The sequence below is a fragment of the Varroa jacobsoni genome, unplaced genomic scaffold (assembly GCF_002532875.2).
Source record: "Varroa jacobsoni isolate VJ856 unplaced genomic scaffold, vjacob_1.0 scaffold_128, whole genome shotgun sequence".
Taxonomy (NCBI): Eukaryota; Metazoa; Arthropoda; class Arachnida; order Mesostigmata; family Varroidae; genus Varroa; species Varroa jacobsoni.
In genome coordinates, this window is record NW_019213030.1 from 148,623 (window position 1) to 168,097 (window position 19,475).

At 41.6% G+C, this 19,475-nt stretch overlaps 1 protein-coding gene across 3 annotated transcripts; it reads left to right on the forward strand.

The window, feature by feature from the left end:
* Positions 1-3,466: 3,466 nt before the first annotated feature.
* LOC147753888 (uncharacterized) lies at positions 3,467-8,748 on the forward strand. Of its 3 annotated transcripts, none has more exons than XR_015313987.1 (3): positions 3,467-3,653; positions 4,296-5,893; positions 6,299-8,748. XR_015313987.1 is itself a non-coding variant. In XM_086971480.1 (3 exons), the coding sequence occupies exons 2-3, from the start codon at positions 5,328-5,330 to the stop codon at positions 6,400-6,402; spliced, it is 477 nt and encodes a 158-aa protein (XP_086827606.1). In that variant the 5' UTR covers positions 3,476-3,653; positions 4,296-5,327; the 3' UTR covers positions 6,403-8,748. The 3 variants fall into 3 exon arrangements, 1 of the variants encoding a protein (XP_086827606.1); XR_015313988.1 differs by having other exon boundaries at positions 3,471-3,653; positions 4,617-5,893; XM_086971480.1 differs by having other exon boundaries at positions 3,476-3,653; positions 4,296-5,700.
* Positions 8,749-19,475: the final 10,727 nt, after the last annotated feature.

A 19,475-nucleotide genomic window follows, 5' to 3' on the forward strand; every position in this document is an offset into this window, starting at 1 on the left:
CTTCAGATTGATCAAAATGATTTTTCGATCCGTAGCTGATTTTTCTTCAGATCGATGCAGAACGTCGGTCTTGATACCGATGACGCGTAATGCAATTGGGTTGTATAATGTTTTTCCTGCCAAAGCGCCAAAAAAAATAAAAGAAATTTAAGCAGCATGGAACTATGACCACGAAGACGACGGTTCGTTCATGGACGGCATCGTATCACAACGAAATATTACACTATCGTTTGTTTTCGTGGCGACATTTACGTGAGACGCACAATACGTATGGGGGGTGCGTTTACCTGTGCTTTTTTGCAGTTAGCCAGTGCACCTGACGCTAATATATTTCTATATCTATTTATCGATAGGGGTGTATTCAGGGCAACGGCATAGCACGGGGTGTCATATCTGTGCAGCGAGCACTGGGTAATAAGAATCAGAACGACAACGGCGAACACGCCGTGCTACTTGGATAATCTTACTTTGCATCGAATACATGGATGGACCCATCCGAAGATGGATAGTAATGATAATACCATCGTCGTACGAATCAAGATAACGGCTGTAGCATATTGATATATCATGTATACAAATGAATAGCTATACGTAAACATAGTATTATGCTGCTACGAATGGTCGTACTCTTTTACGTACGAGAATCTTTTATTGTCAGAAAAAAACGGTACCATGCTCTTTTAGAGTCTCTACGTATACCCAAATAACTATTAGCGAATAACCACAAGGGACACGCTTGACTGCGAGTTCTCTTTTTCAATAAAGCCTCAAAGATTCGCCATAGAAAACATTGCGCATTTAGAAGGTTATTGTTTTGCAATACGCAATTGTCTAGAAATAGGACCTGAGATTAGAATTTCAGGTTCGAAAGGCTTATAGGAGCGGTGCAACCTACCACGCCTTTGAATTCGGCTGGAAGATTTACAGTCTGACATCTGTCTTGGATGTACCACAACTGAATCGATACGTTGCTTCGTAGTACACTATAGATCTTATTGAAGCTCTCAACATTTGTCCCTAAACAGTCTTGCAATTGCCCTTCTTATTTTTAGGAAGTAAGAAAAAATGATTATAAAATCACAATTTGAAATTTTCAAAGATTACTTCGCTTCCACTGAATAAGCTGCGTCTAGAGCGCACACGGAGCGTACCCCCTTCTTAGCTTACACGTCACCAACAAATCATTATAACAATCCCAAGTATATGGTTATTGATTGTCAGCGTAAAGCACTGTAACGAAGCTCAAGTATTAGATTTTAAAGTAATATAAAAACTCTATTGCTTGGTATTTCTGCGTGTCACAGACAGGAAGCAAGCCAATATGCAATTCACAAGTACCTTGAAGTATATGGACTAGCTCAATAAACTAGTGCAGATCAGGTTATTGAGGTTCACGCTTCAGTGGAGCAGCTACTGATCGAACAGTTGCTTTAACAATGGTCACCCCTGAAACCATTTACGCTGCCTTGATAAGCCAAGCTTACCACAATAAAGATACTAAAATGTTTTTAGTTCATACCCATCGTTGTTATAGAAATTTCTAATTCAGAGAGAATTTACACTTAAATCGTTCCGTTCACACCGTACTGATGCTAAATTCACACATTAACCTACTTTTATCAGCCTATATACATACTACCCAGGTATTGCCTATCCGGAAAAACAAGGGCCCCATGATCGCTCGACGGCGACGTACCTCACTACAAATCTGACATAAATACAGATAGAAAAAAAGGTGAGCATGTGTCAGGAACTGACCAGAATCATGTACACTAGATCAGCTATACATTACTGCGTACTGATATCGTCACGCAAAAGATGGTTACATCAAGCGATCAATAGTAATTGACAAACGTTATAGCAGTTATCTAGCTCATTATTTACTAAGCATTTTGTCAATAAATGATGAGTTTGATGTTGTACAGCATATGATTTCAATCGCGTATATATCTCGTCTGACGTCGCCCTTTTATTTGCAAACACATTGTTATTGCACATAATCGTTATAAAAACAAAGAGAGGAATAGGGGATGGGGATGAAATAACGATTGTCTGATTGATCGTGTTGACATGGATTGATGTGACCCCGTAGTTACTATCTAGGGCAAGATTTTTACTTTCGCCTGAAGTTGACAACGAAGTGCAATATTTGATTTTCCCTCATGGGTTCTCGCTGAACAAGTTCATACATCATTTTTTCAGGGAAATTTTTTTCCAAATTGTGTTTTTTGGGTAAGAACGCTATATCTTTAATCAATGCGATACTACAGAAGGATACAGGTGGGGTTGAATTTAGAGATATTTGAACATTATTCATATATTTAAGATATTTTCAATGCATATACACTACGTGGATGACAACCGTTAAAAAAGTAAAACTATTCTTTTTGTTAGCAAATCACGCTTATCATCACGCTGGATGGACATCAATTAGAAAGCGCATAAAAAGCACGCTCTTATGCTTATTTACGTAAGACTACTATGTGGATTAGGTTCTAGTGCGTGACGTTTGTCGTATATATGTCAATTGTATCGTGGTATGAATCCAGTAATAGATATTGTATAATAGTGACAACATTGCGACCATCATCTACGATACTGCCAGATTGACCCCTACTATGGGAAATTTACTTGTCTATTAGAACTATTTTAGGTTTGAACTCGCCAGGTAAACAGACGACTCACTTACAATTCTCTAAGGTGCATTTCGTAGCAAGCGACTCTCTATGAGGGACACTTTTTTTGAACGGCCAATATGATTAATCTGCAAAATGCATGTACATGATAACAGATCTGTTGCTTTCACTGGTGTTATTAATCATTCTCGTAAATGACATTGTATTTTTTGTTTGTCCTACGCATGTCGCTTCCAACCCCAGTGTTCTTCCGTTCTCGTTTTTCCACGGATCTTTGTGCTTCTGGCGTCTTTCTTTTCTCCCCTTTCCCTTAACATTCTCTCAGTTGAGAGTCGGTCCGTGGACGGTGCCAATCAAAATCAGATGAGAATAATGGCGATCTGTGCGCCGCCACCTAATCGATGTTGTTTATCTGATTGGCGCTGTTGCTGTCATTGTAATCGTAGATGGCGTTGCTCCTACCGCTGTTACGGATTGTCGCTGTTGTTTTTCATGTCTATCGTTCGTATTTGGGGCCGTATTATCGTTGCTGCGGCTGACACTGAAGCTGTTGATGCTCAAAGCTGTTTCTCGCCTTTAATTCGCTTTTGAAACACATCGATTGGTGGCGAGCATCGATTATTATTATTTCTGTTCGGATGATGATGACGATGATCGGCATCGGGCGATAATTTTGTTGCTGTATGTAGGTGCATTTGTCTGTCCGAACGGAGAAGCTCTAAGGTTGCCATTAGCAGCGACGATGGACGCTGGACTTCAAAATTAGTAACAGAAGCAGAATAAATGTTCAAAAACGCCGCCAACGACCACAAACAAGCAGAAGACATACATCGCTAGAGCGACGCTAGTGTCGTCGTTGTTGTTGTTATTCTTACCTAAGAACAAGGCGTCATAATGATGCTTGTTAATGGTTGAAATCGTTGATCATCATCTTCATCGTGGTGGTGGCGGCGGCAATTGTGGCGCCGTTGCCACTGGTGCGGTGTTGATAATGAAATGATTTTAGAAATGGCAATGGTAATTTGATAATGGTTCTCGGTGCATTTAGCGGCAAAATGTTAGTGGTCGTGTGCAAATGAAAGAAATGCTCTGTATCACCAAGGAGAGGCAAAAGACAACGGCCAGGTGGCCGTCATTTGGCCAACCTAAGTTTTCATGTTTGTGGCAGTACAAATTAGGTTAGGTTAGGTTAGGTTAGGTTAAATTAGGTAGTGTTACACGTAATCAGTAAAAAGCCTTCCACGGTGTATTTATATATCGTAAAATTGCTCGATACGTAAAATGTATAAAAAAAAATTGAAGGAAAAAAAAGGCAAGGAATACGATCTACACGAATGATATGCTGGTTATTCGAGTGGCCTTTCTAGAATCGCTAAAATTGTGTAATGTTGACGAGTAACGAAGTAGTTATCTGATAAAAAGCCAGACCTAACCGAATTTTTCCTGTATTTTATATATATATATATATATATATATAGATTAGGCCGTGATATATGTTTTGTAATGTTGGAGTAATAGCGTCATCCGAAATAGAATGATTTCCATAATAATCACCCCGAAAAACCGACTGCCGTTCTGGTTAGAGTGTAGCTTAACGTTTGCTTACCTCTATGATAGTTTAATATGTGTTCTATTCATATTTTTGGTATATCTTCACAGATAATACTAGATATTTGAATATTTGACCTGAAGCTATGGGAGCGCCTTTCAAACAATTTCGAGTGTCGTCGTTGCTATGCTTAGACGACTGTAGTAACTTATTCTGAAGTTCCTGCCTTTCATCGCTCTAAACTCTAGTCGTAAATGTTCGCCGTTGTGGGAATCGTGTGGAAGTTTAGTTCTGCATCCCACATACTGGTCGAGGTCTTGGAATGTCAAGGAAATGGGAATCGACTTGGCAGGTATACTTAAAGGTTTGCCCATCTTAAAAGTGAACGAGTAGAGTAATAGCTAAAGGCTTGCTTTTCTTCGTGTCGTCAGTTACGAAAGCAAAAGAGCCAAACAACGTGAAACTCTGAGCGAACAACAGTAAACAGCGATGGATGTTAATGCTGGCTGATTTGCGGCTGCACAGTAGCGACTGATGATCAGTTTCGATGAGGATGACCGAAGATATCGATGAAGACCCAAAAACACAACTAGTCGATCCCGACTAAGGCAAAACGAACGACATGAGGACGATCTTGAGAGTGGTTGACCGGCTGTTGCCGATAGTCAGTGCCAATCTATCCGCTACTACCTTGAGAGAAACTCATCTTCTTTGTACGTGCATAGGGTTGCTGTGCCCGTAGGACGAAGGCGGACATAGCTGAAGCAATAGTTGAAGGGTCCATCGATCGACAGAAGCCGAAGGGAGTGGCGGGCAGTGGACGCGGAAAGAGATGAACGACTCATTTTGTATCACCCAGCGGCTGCGGAAGCGGCGGTGCTCGGAGGTCCCTGGCTGGCGGTCGACGCACCAAGGTCCTCGACAGGACTCAACAACGACAGCTACTCCAAAAAAGATCGGCAGCGTATAATAAGAGCAGCAGAAAAGGCGACGAACAACAACAACAACGATGGCGACATGAGGAAAGCAAGTATATAAATATAAGTGCATACAAAGATGCGTCCGAATCGCACTGACCAACATAACAAACACTAAACTGAAGAACAAATCGAGTCGAAATTTAGCCGACAAACGATGCTGCTATGAAGAAAAACGGGTGCAAATACAGTGGCAAAATCAAAGGCGGCTTTATCCCCATTGGGAATGATGTATCTCTTCGCGATTCATCAAACCATGTAGAAACCATGTTGCAGTGCGCCAACCTATGGCTGACTCGTGTATTACAGCTAGATAAACCAGCCTCGGTAGCTTACAGGCAACTTACCTGCCTTACGTCAGACGTCCAGATACGTACACACACCGGCCTCCGCGGATTCCTACTGCACGCGCTGATTGGTAGTCATTACGCGGTCGTCTTCGTCATCATTGTTCAAATGTATGAAACTGGTTTACTGGCGAGCTGTTATGGCGTGTTTCGGCCGCGACTGTTACCGGGCGGTAGCGGCAGGCAGGCAGGTGAGCTGGTTTCCCAACCGCAGCAACATACGTACATGAGATATTGTAGCACCGCCTTTAATATAATTTTGGTTCTTTCTTTTCCCGATAGCGGTAAAAAGGTGAAGTTTCATAGTAGATGCGTGATCTGCTCAAGTATTCTGGATGTACGCGATTTTTGGACATCTGTCTGTTTATCAGTTACGCAATAAAGGCAAGTAGAACGGTGACAGGAGAAACGAAAAATGGGTTTGGCTTAGTCGAATGTTAATTCCCATTTTTTTTTTATCCATTTAAACACTTAAAGGTATGCTTAGGGTTAGTGATCATAGCAGATATCTACTGTGTAACTAGGTAGCCTAAAAGTATTTTTTATGATTCATCGATACTCATAAAGAGTCCGTTTAACTTAGGGTTCGTAGATAACGTCCTCTTTATAAGTGACATTCGGTAATTATTGGGCTATTAAATTAAAGAAGGACGTAACTGCCCAGAAATACAATAGCTTACCGTTTCGTAAAACATCTGTTGACTGAGACTCAATGGAAGCTACATAGGATGCTCGCAGCAAGAAGCGTCATAATACATATAACACGAGCATTCTTCTTTTTGAATACAGGTAATCTGTTTGTTGCGAAATGGATACTTTGGAGGAAGACCAGTTTCGGAATCGCTTGCTACTCCATTGGAAGTCTAGGATACTCGAAGGAGGCAATTCGATAAGCTGTGCCTTGGGCAGTTATTGCTAAATGTACTTTCTATAACGCGCCTATACAATTCGAACGGATAGTGGTCTAGTGGGTTATAGGGCACGCTTATATGACGGGGTTATGCATCCGGACACTTTTCTATATTCGGCTTCTTCATCCCTTCCGTTCGGTGTTTCCACGGAGACCGAGCCAGCGGTGCCCCACGGTGGAACACACAGGAGTACCCCAGCTACTTAGATGAGACAAGGCGCATTGGCAGTGCCGTTCATCTCAAAACCAGAAGCAGCCACATCAGCGTTAACATAAAGCTTGATCTATATCCGAAATAAATCTAAATTTGAACGCAGAAGAAAGAAGAGCTTAATCCGAGTTCGATCGGGATATCGACCGCAGTTCGGTCGAGCGAAAAAAACCGAATGAAAAGAAGTAATCGACTAGCAACTGTAACCGCGGTAGCATAGCATCGGTAGCTGATAACCTGCGCGTTTGGATTGGTCAGCCAACGACCGACGAGAGTTTGTCGTCGCCGCCCGCCTCTTTGAGCTGTGCTCATGTGTGTATGTGACTTCCGTGCTTAAATGCTGCTATCTGGTTTGACGATTCTTCTTTTAGAACCGATATGTCCAGGCGACACTTAGTTCCATTGAATCCAGCTTTCTTACCACTTCAAGTCGACGTGGCTTGCGACGTTTGCCAGTGAATCTCCTTCGTTCTTTTGTGCCATTTTCGTTGGACTGCTCACTCCCAGCGTGCGAAGTGTGTGATACTTGTTGAATCGAAGTTTTGGTTACACGACCCTTCTGGACGGCTTGTGGCGGCCGACTGTCGAAAGCCTGCCACAAACGCGAAGCAGCGTTGCCTTAACTAGTTGCAGGCTATCTGTGGCGTCGACTCGGCAGACGTACTGATCCGGCTAATTCTGAGCAATGGCGAAATCACCTAAGGCGGTAGATCTCTCCGGCTAAAGCGCGTTCTTAGCGCACTCACACGCTCTCACTAGCGTTAGATTGCAAGCTAAATCACTTTAAAGGATATGCTACAGTTGTGCGCTTCGTACTTTGAAACTAATTCTATGGCGTTACTTGTCACGCCATTTCGAACGCTGAAATGAATGCAGCCGCTCGTCTGATACTGATCTATGCGAAATTACAAACGCATCGGAATTATTAGAGGGTGACAAATGCTAAAGGTCAATGAACGTCGCTGTAGACAGAGATTTCTATCGGCAACGCGGTAAACAGGTGTTTTTTTCTAATCGCTTTTAGGAGCACTCAACGCATTACTTCGATGATCGCATAAAAATGATTTAATAATCCTATTTACGTACCGGGTGGCAGTTGCCGTTCGACGTATACAGCGTCCTTGGAGTCTATGGAAGCGTTTTTTTGTATACGCTTTTGACCCGAGTGTCCTTTGGTAAAACCAAGTCTACGCATAGAAGTAGAACAAACCGGGACGCTTTCGCCATGAACGCAGACAAAAATCTAACATAGTATAGGGTGCATGCTAACGCTGAATTTTATTTTACGAATTAAAAACAATAACAATAATATCATGACACTAGATTTGCATGTTAGACAATGGCTGCGTATGCTGTACGGTATGAAATCGCCGCAAAAAGGAATTGCGTCATGGCAACAAGCAAATGTTACGCCTCTTGAGCGTCGCTTATTGGAAACACTTTTTGTCGGGCTTAAACAATAGAAGTAGCAAACCCAATCCGAACTGACGTGCGAAGGTATCTGACAGCCAGTGTAGCTCAATGATGAATCTATATCGTACAGTTAGATGATAATTGTTAAACACGTCGTATCTCGTTATTGCATCGTGAATATATTTCGAAGAAGTACTTAGTCCGCTCGTTTGTTGTAGGGCCGCGTTTTCGTTCATTTTCGTTATGGCTAGACTTCATCACGAGTACTTCATCACGCCCGTTTCGAAATAATTCTGTCCCCTGAGCTGTCTTTAGCGCGCATGTTTGAACTTGAAAAAAAGAACCAGGTGTTATGTTAATTGAAGTTTATATTCGATTGTCCGTCCGCTTGTTGCCACCATTTACTTGACCTATAAAGCTTATTATATTGTGTATGAAATAATTGTATTATTTATGCTCATCACCGTTTTCACGGAAGGCATCTTCCCGTGCTTCGACTTTCAATTGTCAGAACTATTTTCAAGTGGTTACTTTGTGCCATCTTAAAACTAACAAGCAAACTCGTAATTTTTACCCGACGGTGCTTCAGTCGGGTTAGTATTCAAACGCGATTTTATTAAGTGTCTATTACGATGGCGTCGTAATAAGAAAAATTCTAAAAGATGCTAATAAATTCGCTTGCTGCAACACTCGATGATACCATTATTACTCTTATTATTATTATTATTGCGAATTTTGTAAACTAAAATATACGATAGCAATGGCCGTCTTCTAACTATACGTAGTTATCAATTCGTTAATGGACCATTCTAGAAGTCTGCCGAACAAATAATCTAGAAGAACGAAACGAGTCACACGATCTTCCAAGTGAGTACGTTTCGAACTTTTAGCCAGTAACGGCTATGTATCGCGTAAAGCTCTACCGTACGAAGGTCAAAATGGTTCGTTAAAAAATTCATATCGCTATATCAATTTAAGGGGTTGGTACAGGGATAAGGGTGCCTTTTCAGCCAGGCCCCGTTCGGCCAAACCTATCCGCTGCTATCGACAGCCATCAGCAACTTAGGCATTTCAGACTATTGGACCATTTAAGATTAATCAACCTGTATTAGCAGCCTACTATATAGCTGTGCTTAATTTTCCTGATGTTACATCGACTCAAACAGAAAGGACATTGTATTGTTAATAATTGTTTTAAGATTTTTCCTGCGATTTGTCACACTGTCAGAAATTGGTAGGTCTTCGAGTGGGATCAGTCACGTCATTTTTCCGTTATCCGAACACGCAGAGTGCACCGAGCTATCATTACTGTCTATGGCAGCGGTTCTTCAGATGCGACGAGGAAAAGTCATAGCTAAGCTTTAGCTATACAGGCAGGGAAATTTGCTTACCGACAGCTAGGGTGCACGTGTAGGAACTGAACGCTGGCTGTCTGTGATGGCTGGGCTAGTGCACACATGCCCACTGTGTTAGACCTAGCAAAACTCGCCTGGCCAGCTATTCGCTTTTGATGGACGCTGCGGGCACATACATAAGTCGTACGTTAGAACTTTCAACTCTGCTTGTTGCAATCATTCACAAAAAAATATCGAAATAAGTATCGTAGCAAGTTGTTTTCGTCAGCGCTTAGGCGTAGTGATCGATGCAGGTAAATGTGTAGCTTCCACCGTCAACAACAACAACAGTTCTACTAACAACATCGCGTAATATAAGCGCAGATTTTCGTTAGACGGAAATTTCAACACTGAATATTGAGCGTGCTACTTTGATAGCGCTTGGATCTATTCCGATAAGTGATCCGACGTTAATGAACACGTTATCTAGATACGACCAGTGTGCCGTATAAGAACAGTATCGTGGATAATGACTAAGTGACGCCTTCATTTAGTCAAGAGAAACAATTGTTAATAATTGTTTTAAGATTTTTCCTGCGATTTGTCACACTGTCAGATATATATATATATATATATACATATATATATGCGTTGTGGAAAGTGTGTTAATATTATCAAAATATATCAAATAATATCAAGACGCGATTTTTCATCTTGTTGAACGTGCCAGTTCTAGGCAAAATGATTGTTTAGCACGCCTTGTGTCGTCGGACCGCCATTATGCATACGTTTCTTCAATTCGAAACTCGTCAATCTATTTGTTATATCATAAAGAAGTTTTCCAACTTGCAAAATAATCAGAATGCGCATCCAGGCTGTAGAGACCTATGCAGCCTTCAAAAGGCTCCATCACGCGGCAGGCAGACTCTGAGATCAGTTGCTGTGCGTAGTCGACATACTAACGTCAACATAATCGACTCCCGACAACGTCGCATCCTCCACTAGATTTTTTGCTTTACTCTATAGGGTGCGGCGATACGTCTTCAAGATACCGCGCTACATGTCTGAACAATAAATAAACTAAGGTATAATTAAACAATTGCGGCCTAAAACATAGACAATGGACAAGAGAAAACGGTTCTGTAAACAAGCCTTAATGTCCAGACGACATCAGAATTGTAACAACGTTCAAGTTACGGACAACCGTTCAACACGTACGCAACATTGCCTTGACGAGACGATACAGCTGGACATTAAAACATACTTAACGGTTTTACGTTACCATCCAACTACCTTGTTACCAAGACCCTTGAAGATTACAGCTATTTTTTCCAATCAAGACAAAGACCAGCTGAACTGCCTACAACTTATGAACCATGCTTCATATAAGAGAACCCCTATGTTTCGAGTTCTACGTCCGGCATCGCTGTTAGATATTCCATCGGATGGCTGGCTCCAAGCACGAAGCGAAGAGTGATTATACCCTGATTTAAACCTAGGCTACGATGGGTCCCTAAGGCTAGCAGGCAAACACTTTACCCATCAGACTATCACGAGGAACCAACAGCATCCCAACGGCCAGTTATCAAGTCAAGTAAACTTGCATTATAGAATCTCGCTGAGAGTAAGTTAAGTGGATATCAAAGCTAAGGTTTTGTCCTGAACTTGATGTCTGTGTAATTTCATAATAACACTGCTAAATTGCATTCGGGAAGTCGAGGCGCACATCTGCAAATCGTCATGCTTTGCCCTTCAATTAGAATAGCTACAGTGGCCAGACCTATGATACCAGGCTCGTAGACACACAGTGAGGTTTAGCCTATACTAGTTCATCAGTCTCATTTGGATTAATAGACGGTCATTAGAGATATCGCTTATAAACCACCCTGAGAGCCATATCACTTGCAAGCCTATGGAAATGGAACCTTAATAGTTTTCCTAATAAGCGTCTATATGATTCTTCTGGGCAATAGCCTTGTACTATGCAAATGAATATACATACAGTCTTCACTCGCGTGTTGCAGCGTGAAAAAATTAACATTGATCTCAGCACGTTTTTCAAAAATCGGTTGTCATAAAAGGTACTCTCTACAGCTGTTTGAAGGCTTATTTCAATACACAATATCTATCTTTATTTATATAATATCAACAGCAATAAATCGGATCTGAAAACTACCCAGTACATTGATACCGCAGGCACCGCATCAATAAACAATGATATTACCACAGGGAACGTCGAAGTATATTTATACGAATTTGTCATACAAGAGCGAATTGTTCTTTAGGCACACCTAAATAAGATAAGGAGGCTCAAAGTAATCAGAGATTAGGTTAAATTCGAGTAGGCAGGTTTAATTTGTAATTTTCCAATTCAATTGATTCTATCGCTAATATTAGACTAAGGTTGCTGTTGCTGGATAATTACATTCGTCGCTGCGTCGATATGGGGCCCTAGCAGTGATCCCCACTTGAATGAGTTTTAGGACAACAGTAGGTAGGCCACAATAGCGCTTCACTCGCGGCAGGCTTGGGTGCGGTAAGCATACATCACCACGTATGAAGCTAGTCAACAGGCAATTTACGGGGCATTATTATCTATTCGCTTGTTGCCTCGGTGAAAAAGACTGTCTATTGCTTTTCAATAGTCCACTGCTAATCTATAGTAGAGGGACCAAAAATAATTAGTCAACCTCAGCCACAACGGCGGCGTTCCACTCAATAGCCAGCAACTTATAGAAGCGTCACGAGGTGCATCACTGACACCAGCGAGTGATCAACAGAAACAATGATAAGAAAGTATCGAATATTAAACAGACGGTATACCTCGTTTAACGGAGAAAAATTAATGACTACTATGGTACGGGAGGCAAGTCCATCGGAACAAAGACTATTACCAAATATTTATGAAGAACGAGCGATGATTACTAAAATAAAGAATAGGCATCAAACGAAAGAATAGAGGTTGTGATAGAGAGAAAGTAACAGTAGGAAATTCATATGTGAAGCCATAAATTGTCCGGCACCATAGGGGAGACTGCGCTAAGGTAAACCACCTCATAGGGTCGAACTAGGACAGTAAATGTACCGTAATTATTAGACTTTGCGGTGGATAAAGCCTAATTTTGATTATCGTGTTTTGCGGTACCGTTCAGAAAACGTGTGTTCTGTAGAACTGGCAGCGATGTGCCAACGGCTTAAACCGTTTGGATATCGAACGTCGTCAAAGGTTATACTTATTAAATATATCTCATAATTCACACAAATAGAATACATATAATGGGGAAACTTTTGGTCGACTGATCAATCAAAATAACAGGAAATATTCGTGAGTTTTAGACTCTACGAAGCTAGTTCGACAAATTCCCATGAAAATTTTACATAATATATATAATGCACCATCATGTCCATAGTGTGGACACGGCAGATTTGTTGTTCGGTGATCATTTACCTATAACTACTTATATATATAAATAGTACAAAATGAAAAATTTCTCTCGTGTGAGCCTTCGAGGCCATTAACGTGCCGTGGTAGTGACGCTGGTCGTTGTTGCTGACGCTCATGCTTCTCTGGCCATCGTTGTCGGCGCTGCAGTAATCTGAGAAAGGACTTCGTGACCACCAAGCAGGGTGGATCGCGGTCTCGGCATCGTCTCAACAATAGACGCCATCGAACCAGATAGCTAGTAAGTTGAGAAAGCCTATCTATGTAAAGCTGATCGGTTCGGTGGCCAGGGCAGCAATCATCACCACATTATTTCTCCGCTCGGATCGTCGAACGTATTCTGGTCCGATCTATGACGAAAGACAATTCAGGAGTATCTCTTGCCACCGATAGGCCGCTGCCGACGTTACAACAAGTATGATAGCACTGTCGACAGACAGGCGGACGGTAGCTTCCCTGACTGGCTAGCTTGATGGTTGCTCCATGACCGGCCGACTCGACGCCGTGAAGCTCACGACGATCGCGGCGGCGGCGGCGGCAAGGCTAAGCACGATGATGGTGCATCGCGCCGCTAACGGGCCCGCCGTTACCTCGATGAGTTTGTACTTGGTGTTACCGCTGCCGCTGCTGCTGCTGCCACCATACCACCGTTTGGGGATCCCATCGCTGCCAGTGCTCCCGTGTTACGCCGGCCCAGCAGCACCGTCACCCGTTAATATCATCTCTTCGCGTGTATTTAACGACTTGCCGATTTGTGAAAAACCATGATACTGAAACCTACTGCTCATCGCGCTATCTGCCTCTAAAGAGAATCACCATGCCTCATGGTGTATATGCGTGCATGCATACAGATACACGGCTGCCGTGCGCTATATGCCAATTTGACCTGAACCTCTTTTAATTCTTACACATACGGTTGAATGCCGTCAGATGATATTAAAAATTTGATCAAAAACTATAGTTAACCGGACGCACGCCTATTATGGGTCACTGTCATATTTAACGACCTGCCGTCATCGAATAAGTGAGATCCTGAAAAGGCGGTATTATCACAAGGTCATCGCGTCGTCATCAAACTTTTCGCCGCCGCGTATAATAACAGTAGAACATTATCAGCAGGAGCTATAATAATAACTGCAGCAATAGCAATGGCGGTAGAACAACAACAACAACATAGGCGGTGACGATAGCGGCGCCATCGTCGTGATGTCTTTGAAGATGAGCGGGACGCCCCATCATCCCAGCTCTTTGGCCCGCTTCACAGTGATGCCAATGATGATGACAAGATATTCTTATTAATGTTCCATAGCCCCTGCTTCTCTTGTCGAATAATTTGTAGCAATTCACTCCAACGCCAAGCTGATGCTTCTCTACTACTAGTGTTGTCCTATCAGCCATCAATTGCTGACATTATCCGTAGGTTCATTTAGGCCATCCGCCCTATCCGATAATTCTGTTCATTTGATTGGCTTAGCTGATCCGGCTACATTGCTGCATCGCTCAGAATTAAGGAACTCATGAAGTCATAAAACGATTTGTTTTCCACATGCATATATATAATGTACAAGTGTCACATGCGCCGCCTCTATGTTTCGTTTTTATTACCTTCATATCGTTAAAGACAGCTTCTTTCAATTACCGTTCGTCTATATTGTGATGCTGATGATGATGAGAATAACATTGCTATCCCAAGAAAAAAAATTCGTCTAACAACATCCATACTCGGCTAAACCTTGAGTGACCTAAGTGGCTTAATTATCTTGCCAGAAGACAAAGGGCTGCTTTACTGAAGCAGTTTTTCCCTTACACTTATTAGAAACACTAAACGGGAAAATCTTCGTACGATACCTGTGGCTATTTCGATTATTTCCAAGCATGGAACTTCAAATGTTGACGCGTAATGTGTAGCATCAATATATTGTATATAAGTTACGAATCTATATAAATGATGTGCTGGGACATAAATGGACATCGAATCAACATTTAGTGTTGTGCACACGGCTGTTTTTATTTTTGAAGAGATTTTCGAGCGTGGTAACAAACGGTAATACATACATTTTTATGAAACTCTGCTTTGAGCTGTCGACTGTATCTGTACTAGCGTTTCGTGTTTCAACTAACGTACATCTCCTTCGCATTATGAGCGCATTTTCCTTCGCCGTGCATTATACTTGCGTCTCTTATTATCGGCCACATCTCACAGTTGCTCTATCTAGGGGTGTTTTTTTCTGGATCTGGGATAGAATAGGGAAATCGCTTGAAGGGGAGACCTGGAAGGGAACTCATTTCTCCTATTTCCCATGGAGATCAACTGTTGGTAACCTTCAATGCCGGAGGCACCGTAACCCACAAAAAACGAGTGAGCCCCGATCTCCGTATCAATACGATAATCACCACTATGTTTATGGACATTAACATAGCAACAATAGTTTCGGTGATTACTATGATTTGCCACTATTTGTGTCTAATTCAACTGTACGCGTATGAGTAGCAATAGTAAAAGAGGCCAAAGTATATAGGTTCTTTGAACATGGCCTTGTTCGAGAAAGAGAGAGAGAGCACTCACGGCCGTCTGTCGATGAAAATGATGAATGCCAGCAGAAAGGCAGAGAAGGAAGAAGCTTGCTTCAGGTAAATGAAATACTTGTTAGTTTAATGTGATTTTGTTGCTGCTAGCCAAAAGCTGTCCTCTTCATGGAAGCTTCCTTGTTTGCTAATATTGCTTCCACTGATGTTGGAATCGATCCGGCCACTTCTTCCCACTGTAGTTTATTATCGCTTCCCTTCCTTTCTGTTTTTTCTATCCTTTTCACGCCTCGCTTCGCTGCTACCGGGCCTTTTGGTATCAGTGCGCGACTTCACGCTGTCCTGCACTTGTTGTTTACCATCGTTATGAGCACTCATTCGTTCACCAAGCTGATAGGTACTAAATTGACATCAATCTTTTTGAGTCAAGCTCTAAAAACATGGCTCGGCCTGTCAGCAGCCGAGAATTACGAGCGTGTTTGCCGCCGGCGTTGCCACCGCAGCAGCGGCAGCAGCAGAAGTCGTCATCATTTGACACTGTTTTCTTTGTTGTCCTACCACCCTCTAACAAAGTGCGGTGCAGGTATACAAAAAGTCTTATCACTCAGAGCTGGCCTAGTTGACCGCTCAGAACACCAATTTATCTTGTTACATCAAGCACAACCGAGATGCGTTAGACCATCTTACTTAATTACCTAGCTCTATACCACAGCTAGTTCTTTAAAATGTTTCAGTAACTAGCCTAGAAATCAGCTTGCGCGTTTATAGTTCTATCGGTTTCTAGACACTTTACCATTATCATTTGTCATTCTTTCCAAATCTAAAGGCATCTTTGCCTAAGTCGTATAATATACCCGTTCTATTTTATATAGAAATATTTATGAAGGCGGCGGAACCAGTTACGTCTACAGTTCTTCTGCTTGAAAAAGGTCCATATTGACGCGGTTGCTTATACCACTGCATAACACCCGACTGTGGCGTAGCAGCCCGTTCCTTCTTTTCGTCGTCTTTGAAAGCTCCTAGAAACTCTATCTTTCCTTTTTATTGGCCAAATTACTGGCTGGTTCCAGGGTTCCCGTCTATAATATGTACCATATAGTATTCAAAGCAAGCCGATATTTTTGTATCTGATATCTTTAAAAAAAATTACATTTTCATAAAGAGATCGTTGATACGAGGATGTGTTTATCAAGGAACATAGTGCCTATTATTTTTTGGAGAAATAATATGTGGCCCAGTATAAAGACCCAGTTCGCTTAATCAGTCACAGTAGTGAAAATGCGTAATTTGACCGAATTCATTTCACCAAAAAAGACGCAAAAGTAAATTTCAATCACGACACAAAAACTTCTTGTACCTCTCCTTTATGCCTGCTCACCTAAAATAGGTTTTGCGCTGTCTGCCAGCCTAGGTACGTACCTATCTAGACAATAATAGTCCGAAGCAACTGTTGGTAATCCAGTCGAACCGCTGGATCAGGCAGCGGTCAGTCGATCTGTTATGCACCTTCAGCTTCTTCCCACCTTCGGATCGATATCCGGAGAAAGATCGCATTAAAAACGTCTTAGAGAGAGTAACGCCGATGGCGAGAAGCAGACATTTTAGAGAGTTCCGCCTAACAATAACCATGTAAATACATCTTGGTATGAACAGACGCACTAAGCTAGATGATAGCTATATAGGCATGCGGAGGAAAGAACTCATCTATAGGACTGTGTATAGTTCTAGCTACATTTATGTACATAACTCTAATATCTTAAATTGGGTTTTTACCATTGAGACAGAATGGGTCAGCGAATAACCGATGTAGAGCGAAGCGCGCAGGTACCGATGATTGCCAGCATTGTGCCGATGCTGATACTACCAACTGGTGTTGCTGGCGTTATAAACGCTGATGTAGATCCAGAATGATTTGGTGGCGACCATGGCCTAAAGTGTGCCCAGTAGAGAAAAATGCCCAAAAGCATAGCCAGATATGCTATAGAACAAGGGCACAAAACAGAGAGCGAAATTGACCAGACTAAACGACTGTTTCGATGATGACGATGATTACGACAAGATATCCTTGTTTGTATTAGACCACCTGTTTTTGAACGACTATCTTTTGTGCATTTGCGGTAATGTGTATGTGCTTGGGTCTATAATGCTTGCCACTGCGGTCCTGTCGATTGTCTTCATTTTGACAAAGCGTGCCAACCACACCTGAATCAAACAAAGACAAAAAATAAAAACAGCACCACGCGGAAGAAGAAGAAGAAGAAGAGAACGTATACAAAGGCAGTAAAAAGCGAACAAATAGAAATAGAACAAAGCAAATTGCTCAAGTATATCCATTAAAATCATAGAAACGCAGTATTCCTATCATTTTTTTTTTTTTTCGAACGAACGAACGACATTTATTCCTATGATTTCGACTCAATCATTGTGAATGTGGTGAGACGTCATGGTAGAGAATCGATAACGAGAATCGGCCGTACTCTCAAGCCAGTCACATATCGCTCTTCTATCGACACAAGCTGACGGCTCAACATCCTGAGGCATACACCGTTGGCGTATAGAAAGCGGTTGTTTTATAGGTAGCTTGCTTGCACACTAAAGCGGCCTACGTTTTAAATCGGCGTATTTTACTTCCTACTATTTTAGGGGTCAGCCGTTTGAGGCAGTATTTCACGGCAGTATCGGGTGTTAAACTAGAAAAATATGTGACATACACGTAGCACGAAATATTTCCGATAGTGTAATCGTCTTGTGGCAAATTCGTGTGTTCCCATTGTTGCTATGCTAGCATAAATCATCGCTATAATATATCTATATATATATATATATATATATATATATATGTAGGAAAAGCCATATACATATATAGGAAAAGCCATTTGAACATAAAAATTTGGGAAAAACTTGCCAGCTTTTAGGATAAAGTCCGTATTAGGCCAAGGCGGCGGACGCAGACTAGAAGACAGCAATAAAAATCAAAAATAAATACCAAGAGTTAGCAAAAAACAGACTATATTCTTTTGAAAGCTTTCTATTCAACTTTTTACCCAGAGTCGCTTTACTTTGAATAGACTCCAGTATTTTTTCGTTTCGATTTCCCATAGTCACCATTTGATTGTTTAATAAGGCAAGTGCCCACCCGGATGGCCATCTATTTAGAAAAATGTGGAAAAAATGAAAACATTATAATTGCTAGAGAAAACGAAAAAAAAGAGATGAAGAAACATATAAACAGTTCTATATGTTTCTTGTGTTTTTATTATTATTATATTATTGTTGAATGTATGTCGTAGATGAAGTCAATGTTTTTGTTCTGGCATTTTTGCTCGGATTTTGCCTCTCGGGAGCCTGGCCTTCGTCGCATTTATTCGTTTAGAATCACTGCTCACATCATTAAATGAAAACAAAGCTGTACGCATTAACGCCAAACGTTTCTCGGCCAAGGGCCGACTACAATCTCGTAGCCTAGGTAAGTTCTAACTATCAGTCTCGAGCATCCAATTGATACCATTGAATTACCGCGAACTGTAGGTAGTTGTGACGATGATTAATTAATGTTAATTGTAGTTTTACTCTATCGCGTCCGTCTGCCTTCAATGAAGCCGGTCAAAGTGTTTACTTCTGGTCTCGTTCATGTCGTCATCTGATTTATACTACTGTAGGTATATTGATGGAAAGAAAGGAAAACGAACGAAGCGAAGTTGTGTACAGGTACCAGTCACAAACCTAACTAGCCTTGGCTGTCATTCGACTAACTATCAGACCGACTGGACTGCCCACTTCGCCATAGTGGCCACCATCTATGTACAGATGGTGAACATTTAGACAACTCATCCGGAGTGTCCATCCGTGTACGTTAATGAAACGAAACTAAGACCGTTGAACAGTTATCTACCCTGCAGTTTAGATGGGTGTCTATGTCTAGCAGACCTGCCTTCCGGCTTCTGTTCATTCTAGTTATATGTGTTAGCAGTGTGTGAATATGGTCATCATTAGTGTGTACACATAGAGTCAATACAACGAAGTCTGCACATATTTTTCTAATTAATGTTTCAAATTGATTCAGCAGCAATTACCTCAAAAAATATGTAGTGAGTGTTTTTAGGAGAACCGATCTTCGCACGATATTTTCA